The 11,914-nt window shown below is 32.7% G+C and overlaps 1 protein-coding gene across 1 annotated transcript in view; it reads left to right on the top strand.

The window, feature by feature from the left end:
• DCDC1 (doublecortin domain containing 1) overlaps positions 1-8,063 on the top strand; it is a gene marked incomplete at its 3' end in the record, with an annotated part of 78,115 nt that extends 70,052 nt beyond the window's left edge. Inside the window, exon 8 of the mRNA XM_008574744.1 lies at positions 7,897-8,063. Within this exon, the coding sequence (XP_008572966.1) occupies positions 7,897-8,063 (167 nt within the window). The remainder of the gene's footprint in view (positions 1-7,896) is intronic.
• Between the last annotated feature and the right edge of the window lie 3,851 nt (positions 8,064-11,914).

The raw sequence follows: 11,914 nt of genomic DNA, 5'->3' as shown, positions 1-11,914 counted from the left end.
GGAAAAAAAAAAAAAAAAAAAAAAAAAAAAAAATTAAGTGTATTTGCCTCTCTTCAATCCTTGAATCCCTTTCCCATTTGCCTTTACTTCTCAAATTTTATGAAATGTAAAAATTTAGGTCTTTTTCTGAATAAGAGTGCCAAGTGCTGGCAGTAATCAGTCCTTAAATCTCTAGGGCAAGAATTGTCATACACAAAGGCAGCCAGTTAAGAACCCCTTTGTGTCAGAAGGACGCTGCTCAGGAATAGTCTTCAGACCTTGGAACTGAGCTCTCTCTGACTTTGCCGTGGTTCCAGGGTTCCTTAGTTTTGGTCCTCGGTGTCGCTTAGTGACTTGCAGGCATCAGACTTGGGCTGCTCTTGTTGCTTGGATCAAAAACAGAATGTGCTAAATAATCATTGATTTATGTTTTTACTGTTGATCTACAGAGGATATAGGAATTTTGTGAAGGCTTGATTTTAAAGAAAGTTTTTTAGTAGCAGTTGGAGATCTATTATAATTGGATCACTGTCATCTTTTATTAAGTATATGAATGCAGAATTGTATATAAACATTCACAAAGCAGTCTAATTTACTGTATACTCTTATGTCTGTCAGAAATTCCCTTTTGAAGTCTTTAAAACACAGACTCTTTTATCTTCATGAAGGTATGATCATCACTCCTAGATTTTATTGGGTTAATCATGCGTCAGTATTTTATGTAATTTTATAACGAAGTCCTTGCTCTTTCACCTTCTCCTTGAGTTTTTCTTTCTATCCTCTGGTTTTTATGTCTCTTATTTCTCAGTCTTTGAACTCAACACCAAAAGTGTTACTCTAATTCAGATGACTTGTCCATAATCCCAGAAGTTTATTATAAAATACATTGTAATATGTATAATCGCCAATGAAAACAAGTAGCCTAATTCTCACTACCTGTTATAAAACAATTTCCTACAAAACTTTTCATGTAAAAGAACATGACACAGCAGTGATTAGTTTTTTTCCTCCTAAGAGTTTTTAGAGAGAAGGAATAGTAGATAAAAATATGTAAAATGCTAATTATAGAAGATTCTGCTTTTGTGAAACAAACATGGAGAAATAAAGTTCAAAAGGGAATCCTCCATTGTAATTGCTGAAACTATTAAGTCTTTTTTAGTCTGTCACATTTAATGTAAATCTTTCATGACATGTATATTTTATATCCTAAATAAAATATTTAAACGTAAGTAACGTGTTGACTTAGCATTAGCATTAGCATAGGGACCAAACTGCTTTACTCACATTAACTGACTCCCATGTCTCTCTGAATTAGGTGTGTGTGTTCTGGGTATTATTATTTCTGCTTTTGAGACTTAAAAAAAGAAGAAAGAAAAGAATTAGCTACAGTTTTTAGATTCGTATTAGTGTGACTGTACAGTATAACAGTAGAATTTGAGATATTTTACAGGTAGCTTGCTTCTGAATGTAATTTACATATGTGAGTGCTTTGTATACTTGATTTTGTTCCCAAGTTTTACTATCATTTCTTTTACATCTTTTACTACTAGGTCAAAAGTTAATTTGTGCCTCATTTAATACCATTTGGGTTAAACTTTTTGGGCTAGTAATATAAATAACAAATAATAATCTAAAATAATTGAAGTGTCAGATATTAGAGCAAGCAATTACATGATGACATTTCTAAAGGCCATTAGTTCTAGTTTTGTTAGATTTATTTATTGAGTTCCATGCATTATACTTTCTAAAACGAACTCTGAGATAATGTTTTAAATTTTTGTACAGAACTTTAAAGTTTGAGAAAGCATCTCATATATATTCAATTTTTATGTACTGGTATAGACTGCTGCTACATAAAAATAGTCTAGGTATAGTTAATTCTCAATTTTTTAAAGTAATCTTAAGTTGCACATATGCCAATCCAATTAAGTTATTTTACATCATTACTAAATATCAAACATTTTAGATGCCCAAGAATTTGAGTTCACAAAATACTTGTATTTTCAAAGACACACTCCATTATTTTTGTGGAGGGGGAAGGCAAGATGAAGACAATAGAATCCCAGCTTATTTCTACTTGTATAAATCAAGTCATTTAAATGAATGAATTGTGTATGCTGACCTGTTCTACCAATGTGCTACTAGGGGTGTATGAAAAAAAGATGTGCATGGTGGTGGAAGTAGAAAGAGGCATAAAGCGTATTGGAAAACTACCAAATGTCCCCTGCAAATGGGCCCTATTCAGAATCAGTAAGCGTATGATGAGTGAAGTGGTTTTGAATATCGCCTTTAGATTCCATGCTGTTACAAGGCCAGCCCTGAACATGGCAACTCTTATTTCCACACACAGTACCTCTTCACTCTCAATTTAACCCCAAAATCTGATGAACCCATTACTCCATACTTGATTTCATGGAACAAGGAGTAGATATAGTTACAAATGATCAATCACAAGCCGTGAACCAAAGCAGCAAGGCATTAACAATTCACACCATTTCGGTCCACTTGCTCAAGCAGAAGATGTGCCAGCATATTTAATGCACAGCTACTTCGTTCAGTTTAAGAAAAGACATGACTCAGGCTGCATTTTCAAAACAGAGGGGACTTCCTAAGATTTCATACTTCCTAAGCCCCAATGTCAGCATTTACTCACATATCAGCAATTAAAATAACCAGGTGTCCTGTAAAGGTCATAATGTCTAAATTAAATTTTACTCAGGTAAAAACAATATGACCTATGAAATTCTTCCCCTCAATGCATCTCTATTCTGTTTGATCCTATCATACAAATCAATGTCTTTTCCAGCAGTATGATAACACTGTAGACCCCACAGGCAATATGCCGTCAGTTTAATAGGATCACTGAAAAACTAAAGCAGCTGTGAAAGATTGCTCTAAGTATAGCAATCGTGTGCTTGTCATTTTGTTCAGTGGAGGAAAAATCCAAATTTGGGTAGGCATCGGTATTTAAGAAAACGACTGTTAAATCTTTTCTCATAAGTACCTTAGGGACAATAAGATTTGACATATAGCATGTAAACAAAAGTACACAGCAGCTGTTAGTTTAGTTTTGTTTGAATAAAAAATACACTGATATAAATCAAGCAACACAGGAGACAGTACGCTCTCCGTCATTCAGTCTTCCCAGCAGACCATGCATTTGAGTGGCGCCTGCTGGTTGCTCTGAGACCAGGAGCTTTCCAACTGTTACCTGAAGCAGGATAAGGAGCATTAACACACACACATACCTTGGCACTAGCTCGAATTCCCTATAGGCGTATTTCCTGGACTGGGAAGCAGTCAAATCTTAGTATCTTTTAAGAACTCACTCTGTTTTGTCCAAAAGAGAATTTGTAGTTCAACTTCATTTTATGAAATAAATTCCAGTTGAATAGGTGGGAAATTTCCAAATGTCTTAATGTATTTCTGAACGATGTCCTGCAAACAATAGCGGAGTATTTTTGAGGCTGAGACCTGCAGCTTGCTGCCAAAGAGCACACATAGAAGTTTCCTTATAGGTAACAGTGCTCTGGGCAGTGCTCTCTTCTTTCATAGTTTCATGTACTCTGACTGAAATGTGAAAATTACAATATTATGTAAATTATGATGCTGGATATTTAATTGGTGTGAATTTTAATTTTTAATTGGAAGCAGGTTATTAAAGCCCTTGATTATTTCCTACGCTTTTTGAATATATATTAATTAAAAATCCTGATCTTTTAAACTTTCCATATTAGTTTCAAATGCAGTATGCAAAGTGACTATTTTAATGTAAGATGTTGCTTTTGGAGAAGGATGTATATTCCCTAGGTGTAGATCTTGACAAAACATTCCAGTCTGTATCTAATTAATAATTATATTTAATTGATAAGTTTAATAACTGTATTGTGTGCCTTTTCCTATAGAGGCATAGTTTATGATAGGGTAGGATAAATTACATAAGGGTTTTCCAAGGACTTTTTAAAATGCCCACCTGTGGCCTTCTCCTGGCGAATGCTTCATTACTAAATCTTATGGGGTTTTTTTATATTTGTTTTCCTTCATAGTCTTCAAATATTATAAGGAAAATTAAAATAAAAGGATTGCACATATTCTAAATGTGATTTGAAATTCTAGTTTGTTCATATTTATTTATCTAATTTTGATCACTTTTTTTTTGGATTATAGAAAGTTACAGGTTCTAATCTAAGTGATTGTGTATAGTTGTACTCATGATCCTAAAACTTACTTACGGATAAGCTGTCCACAGTATATCTGAAGTATCATTTATTCATCCAGTAGACATTTATTGAGCACTGTTTTTAACAAACTAAAAAATACATTGACCTCAAACCCCAAAAGGTTTAGGATTTACTGGAGATTGGAAGTGGGAGGGAAGAAGATATGGACTAATACAAATCCATAGGGGAAAAATAAAAGTAAAAAAATTCTATAGGAAGCATAGAGGAGGGAACAATTAATTCTGCTTACATAACTTGTGATATTTTGTCAGAGAGGGTAACATTTGATATGAGCCTTGAAGGAAAAGAATATATTAATAGGTGAAAAGAAGGAGAAAGAAATGCAAAGGAAATGGAGCACCGTGAGTGAGAAAGGTATCTGTTGATAGTTATGAAATTCATGTAGCTTTTACTTTTGATGAGATGATGTATTTACCCATGATGCTCAGAGTTAGCCCTGTCCAGTGAAGTTACTCTTTTTAGTTACATGATCTATTTACCCAACATCCTCAGTCTTAGCCCCAAACCCATTGGATTACTTTTTGAAGTTGTTTTTAAAGTCACTGGATTTTCAGTTTGCCCTGTAGTCATAATTTGGGATTAAACGAAATGGATAAGAAGCAATCATTCACATAACTTTCCACCTTTCCCGTAGTGGAAATGATCCCAGTGGAATGATCCCCTTTAAACTGATGTGTGCATATTGATAAATGTAAGGGGTGATTAATTTCTAAACCATTGGTATAACATAAAATGTTGAGGGCTTGCTTAGTGAAGACACTGAAAATACAGAAAAGCAAAGTTCTTTTCACAATCATGTAAATAGGAGAAACTAGGTAAGTTTTGTTAAGTCTTCTTTAGCAGAATAAAGTTTTACTTCAGAAAAGAAGAATGCTACATAAAAGAGAGAAGAAAACCATTGGTTAGGAATACTGATGAGCTCTTATTTAGTATAGAATATCATGAATACCTACTCAAACACTTAAGAAAAATAGTTCACATCCATGTTAAGATCTATGGTTGTGTTGAAAAGCCAAGTGACTTTTTTTTCCAACCAATTATTTAATTATATTTCAAAACTACATTTTAGGCCAAAGCATCTTTTGTGTATGAGTCGTACTCGTATGGAGAGTGCTTTAATGATAACTGCTAAATACGTTTTATTTTTTTAATGTAACATATTAGTCTGACTTATACTCCCTTTCCAAATACTTAGGCATATCATTTTCTTATGTTTTCTGTACCTTCCTAGTTAGTAGAAACATTGTTTGTTCTTGGAGTGTGCTTTGTCTTCCTTTTCAAGAAGATCATCAAAGTTACTAGTTTGCAGCTTCCAAAAAGAAAGAGCCTTCTAATCCTTAGTTCAGAGGCTAACCTTTATTAGTGCTCATGTGGTTATAATGAGGACCCTGCTTCCAGCAGGGAGATTCTGGAATACTGAACAGATTATTCAACAAGTTCAGAGCAGATTCTGAAGTCCCTTATAAAACCTGCTTGTGAATACTGCTTTCTTTGCTTTGCTGTTTCTGGTTTCCATAGTATTCCTAATTATATAAATCATGTGGAGCATGGGAGCTATTTTCCATCTGATATCAATTCTGACACTGCTAAAGTTGTGGAATAATTTCTGTTTTTTCCCTAAGCTGTACTTTTTTTCTTAAATTCTTATGGAGAGTACAACCTTTGAAAAAAGAGTGTTAGAAAACCCTGTGAATGCTTTTTTGGAATCCCTTGGGCTGACATAAAGAAACTGAAAGTTATTTTGTGATAAGCATAGATGAGTAAGACTGGAGAATCTGATAAAATTTTCTGAGGTTTAAATTCAAGATTAACTCTAGGATGTAAATCATTCAATTTATCACCTACTCCTCAATTTATTTAACTTTATTTCAATTTAACATCTATTTATATAGTACTTCTCAATGTTCAAAAAGTGTATTAGGTTCCAACTAAAGTGTACCAACTGAAGGTGTATAAATTAAAATTTAATGCATAGGAAGAGATGAATGTTGTAGCAGTAAACTAAAAGCAGTGATGATTCTTAAGTGAGGTTTCTTTAGGTAAAATATAATCAAGATTGATTTTTAATGTACATTTTTGAAATATCAAAGAATTATAATTCTGAAAATAAAAGTTTATTTCTCTTAGTTTTTATTTCTTTTATAGTTTATGTGATCTTATGTTTTTTAAAAGTTTGAGGCATTTGTTATGATAAAACACAGAGAAAAGCAATTGCTCTAAGTGTATAAAATGGGATAGATAGATAAATTTTAGAAACTAGTTTCTCAAGTTGGATGAGTGAATTTTGTGCACACATCTGAGAAGATGTCTAAATAGTTATTGAGGTGTAATTTCCTTTTAACTTTATTTGTAGTAATAGAAAATCTTAAATTCTGTTTTCAACATTCTCCTTAGTGTTGAATTTATTAGACAAGCTTTTTATTAGACAAACTTTAAATGGTGCTTTGGTAGAGAGCTGTAGAACTTAGTGCCATAAAATGCATAACTTTTTTACTAAGAGCAAAATTCAGCAGAATACCAGTAGCAAAGGTCATTAGCATAACTCAGCCTCTCAGCAGCTCAGCTGAACCTAATTGTAATTCAATTTCCAGATTGCTGCACAAGGCCTCTCTGCATAAAATATGCTACATATAACATAACCAATGGGTTGGACGTATTTTCTTTGCTGGTGATTTATTTAATTCCTTTTTCTAGTAGAAATATATATCAGAATAAGGAGCCAAGACATATAGTTATTTTTTATGTATATGTTTGTGTGACATGTATACATTTAAATAAAGACCAAGCTTAAAAAAAATATCCTTTCATTTTTCTGGGTTCCCAAGTGTGCCTAAGATTTTATTAGTTCTTTATCTCTGGCTTTTCAGAGGAAAATTAAATCTTGAAAAATGTTAGCTAGCTGCCATGTTATTTGACTATTTTACAGTAGAAAGGCTTTATAAGCTAATCATGTGAAACAGTGTATAAACATGTCTGTCAAGTCTATATGGATGTTGCAATACAGCCTCACAAGTAAATATCTTTTATGTGTTTACAAAACGCATCCTCAAAGAACATTCCTAAATCCTTGACTAGCTTATATCCCAGAAACTTGGAAACAAAATGGTGTAATAAAATTCTCACTTAAGATTTTCCCCCTTATTTTTAAACAGTCTTGCCACCCTGTTTTATGGGTTACTTAAGGAATGGCAATGAAAAGCCTCAAATACAATGGCTTATAAAGGTGTGGATTATATTTTACGAATAATTTCCAGATGTGATGTTTTAGGTATTTAGACTCCTCCACAGGAAGCTATATACAGAAACAACATGGATCTTACAATTTTATCAGGACAATGCAAGTAGATTTCAGCAAGGTTGGTTCCAACTCATCTGTGATAAATGAGAAGATAAGGCAATCAGTGCACACCATGACACTCTGTGCAGCTAGTTAGGCACACTTCAGAACTATTCAGGTGTGCTCACAAAGCTTATGAGTCTTGCATTGGGGGGTGTCTCAATATAAATACACCCTTCATGATGGCCACTAGTAATGCGGGAAGTGCCTCTCTTAGACTTAACCCAGGTCAGGTATAAATAATAGATGTTAAGAGTTAGCTCTGGTATTGGGGCTGTGTTCTAGGCAGTGTATTTCAGTTGGGTCAAAAGAAATTTTTTCCCTTCCTTTCTCTTGTAGTTCCTCTGCTTGAAAAATGCCTGCAAAATTCCATCACACCTTTGCGAGGACCACTTTGGGTCTCTAAGGGAGAAGGTTTCAGCCCCTCAGGAGCTAAGATGTACATCCAAGGAGTTCTTTTGGCCTTGTACCAACGATTAAAGTCTGCAAAAAAATATTATAAACAGGTGAGTCATCCCTCTTTAAAAACTGCTTCATTATATGTTTTAAAAATGTACTTGGTTGTATAGAAGCAATGATTGTCATCATGTCATAAGAGAATTGTGACTTGTATTTCGTGAGCTCAGCGCCCATTAGGGAGCCAAAATGCTTCTTCTGTAATCTCAAAGCCAACAATAATGGGGCTAATAGTATCCGTCTTTTGGTATGGGATGTCATATGGTCTCATCTTTTCTTGCTGCATACTGTGCAAAGAGAAGGCAACTCCTTATGTGGAAATTCTGTACAGAGTTACTTTAAATAAGAAAATGAATAGATAGCTCGTAAGTTACTGGAGGGTTTAAATGTTCAGCCTTCTATTTTTTTAAAATGTAAAATCAGATTGCTATTGTAGGAGCTGGGCTAAAATACAACAAATCACACTCTGAGAAATAAAATTGTGAATTAACTTCATATCAAGGGTTCTTGATAGGATACTTACTTCATTTATGCTTATTTAACTTCTATGTTTGAGGGGCCAAAAGTATGGAAATACAATGAATGTATTTGAATCAGGGTAAAATAGATGTTGTCCTTTAAGTTCTATGTATCCATTCCATTATTGTAATGTGTATGTAATGTGTGTGTGTGTTCTATGTATGTGTGTAGAGACGTGATGTTTTCTAACTACTTATGGGGACTTTTGATTTATCTTAAAGTGGGATTCACATTGCAAAGCAGAATAATTGATGTCATTTATAAAATAAAAATAGAGTTTCCACATTTTAAAAAATCCTCTTCGTACTTGTCCTTAAGAAGTGAAGGATACATTTTTACCATGTTAAATGAGGACTGGGTTTTACATTTCTAACTGGGAGCTTCCAGTTTAGAACTGAGCTCATCGTCTTATGCCACAGGCTGCTGAAAAATGAATATTTTGAAAACATCATGCTATTATTCTGTTCATGCAGAGAGGAAGGGGAGTGGGAATGGAATGTCAGTCTCAGTGTTCACGCAGCACCTCCTGCTGTCTGGTTTGGAAAAGAACAACTTGTTCGACTGGAAAAATGTGTCGAACTAAAGTATCCAGAACTAGCAAGAAATACCTAACCATGAGAAACTTTTACTCGCAAAATGCGTTTGGTTTGCCTCATTAATTAATTTCAGTGGATCCAGAAACAGGATTAATAATTACCATAGATAAAGTTGTTCATAATAATAAATATGAAAAAAATAAAAAACCCAAACTTATTTTTATGTTCTTGATTAAGCTGTCATATACAAAAGCCTAGTTTAAAATATTTTATTACATTTAGATTTAAATTATTTAACTCAAATATTATTTAATTTTTTAAGATATAATGAAATAAAATGGAGTATGACCAACTGGATTACAATCATTTATTTGCTTTGATTCTACTTATTGGAGAGGTTAAAATTATGTAATATTAAAGAAAACATGGGAACATTTTATAATGCAAAAAAAGCACCATTAAATCAAATCTAAAGACAAACCTTTTCTAAGTTTTATTAAAGGTGAGGACGTTATAGATAAGAAACATCTCAGAAAGTAATGGCATGCTTTTCTTCCTCTGTCCTAAACATTTAAAATTTAAATAAGTATAAACAGCTGTACTGTTCTGAGCATTGTGTGGAAAAAGAGAGAAAAAAAACTTTGAGAATTACTTAGTTCTTTAATTTAAAAAATTTCTTTATGACTCAAAATTAGTGAAAGTATGTTTTATTAAATATTAATAAGTATGAGCAAAATTAAACATTATTAGTGTCTCCAAAATTGTCTAGTTGACTAATCTATAAGAATTTCAACATTATGCCAAATTTCAGAATATTTAAAAACGTAGGATGTTTGCTATTTCTAATGAATTTTATTTCTTTCACTAAGTTGTCATAATTTAAAGCTCTAAACTCACCAGTTATAATATTTCTTAAGTTTTATTTTAAAATATAAGAATGAAGAAAGTGAAATAGAAATTTGTCCATTATGCATTTTCATGCAAATTTCTATTTCTTTAGACATGCTCAATTATATATATTTTTGAGTCTCTTCTTTTGCATTGTTATACCATGACCTAATTTAAATTTATATGTCATGTTTAGAAACATCACTGTAGAGGTACCATAATCAGGCATTATAATCAGTGGTTAAGTGTTAAGCCTGACAATATGTTTATTTGTGAGAAGGATTTCTTAGCAAATATCCCTCTTAGTGTTAATGAACTTTATTTGAACTACATTTACTTCATTTGACCTTTTGGATAGTCTTTTCCCTTTAGTTTTAAATAATATATATATGTGTTAAGGAATCATTAGTTAGGTAGGTGAAATGGAGGTGCATGATCATTCTTATTTCCTTAACAAATCTAAGCTTATAAATCATAGGTTTATATTAACTCTTGATATTTCCATTTAATTCCACTTCTGGCATTACATATAAAAACAACAACATTGTTTTGCTGTCTGTCAAAAAGATTATAGACTTTAAATTTTGGCATTCCCAAAGGAAATTTCTTTAAATAAATTGCAATATAGCTTTAAAAGAAAAGTCAGGACTACAGGTTTTATGTTTGTAAACTTATTCATTTTCAGTTTTTAACTTTAGCTTGGCTATTACAGCATGCAACTGAATTAAGCACACTACATTAGGGTGGTCTTAAATATATACTGATTCGTGTGTATTAAAATGAGATATTATATTTAGGACAGCATAAAGTCACTTAGTCTTACATTTATCACATTTATTTCCTTAAAAATGGAAACATCTTAGAAATTGCTCAGAGCTAAGCAGAATCCATTTAATTGGTAATCTTTGAAATAGCATAAATGAGTTCCTATGAAATGTAGTTAACACTTTCAGCGACAAGGCCTGTTCCATCTCATTAGCATTCCTGTTATGTAGTGGTGCTGTTGGTGGGGGTGTTGGAGTAGGAATGCCATTGTGTCGAGTTCCAGTGTTTGGGGACAAACACTGCTGTGGAAGGAACGTGTGAAAAGGCCACAGTCCTGTCAGTGAATGAGGAAGGCTGTGCTTTCTGTGTGCTTCAAGCAGGGAAGCTGTCATTCATAAGCCTAACACAGCTAAACAGAGGCCAAAACACAAGCCTGCACTACCTTTTAAAATGATATTAGTGATTTTTAAACACAATCTTCTTTATTTATGATCCTACATACAGCTTTTAGTTGCTGTCAGTAAACAAAATATGTCAGTTTATTCAGAAACACTGTAGAGATGCATAAAAGTCAATGGAACTGTGCCAGGCAGCTCCATAAATAATGATTTGGAATGGTTGATGGGGCAGTGTTAAGTACAAACATGATTTTTGGGATACATCCATTTCTAGAACTGTCTTCTCAATTTAGATACTACTTTGAATTTATTCCCTCAACCAACAAAATTCCTGGATACTTTTACATAATGAGTGCATAGCACTTTTTTTTTTTTTTTATAACAATTTTTGAAAGAGCTCATAAACTTTCAGTTTTAATCATTTAAAGCTGGTCATAGTACAGCTTAACAGTTGTTATAAATTGCATAGTCATTTCTGAAATTCAGAGAGAAACAAAGGAAATGAGTATCTGTAATATCTTCTTAAGCACCATCTTAATTATGAAGAGAGCTATAGTCCTGGTGCTGGTTAAGACATGAAAAAATGTATCTATTGTGGATTTAAGAAATTTGAAGAAATTTAAAATCCTGCTGCTAATTTTTAGCACTTTGGAAAGAAATTATCAAGTTTGAGATTAAATTTTAGCTTGTTTGATTACTCACAACAGAATAAATTTTTAAAAAATCTTCAAATATTTCTTAAAATCTTGGGGCATTTTCTAAACTTTGGCAGTGTATTGAAAAACACTGACAATT

The sequence above is a fragment of the Galeopterus variegatus genome, unplaced genomic scaffold (genome assembly GCF_000696425.1).
Source record: "Galeopterus variegatus unplaced genomic scaffold, G_variegatus-3.0.2 Scaffold1095, whole genome shotgun sequence".
NCBI lineage: Eukaryota > Metazoa > Chordata > Mammalia > Dermoptera > Cynocephalidae > Galeopterus > Galeopterus variegatus.
Note: the sequence above shows the minus strand (reverse complement) of the source record. Positions and strands in the feature narration are given on the sequence as shown.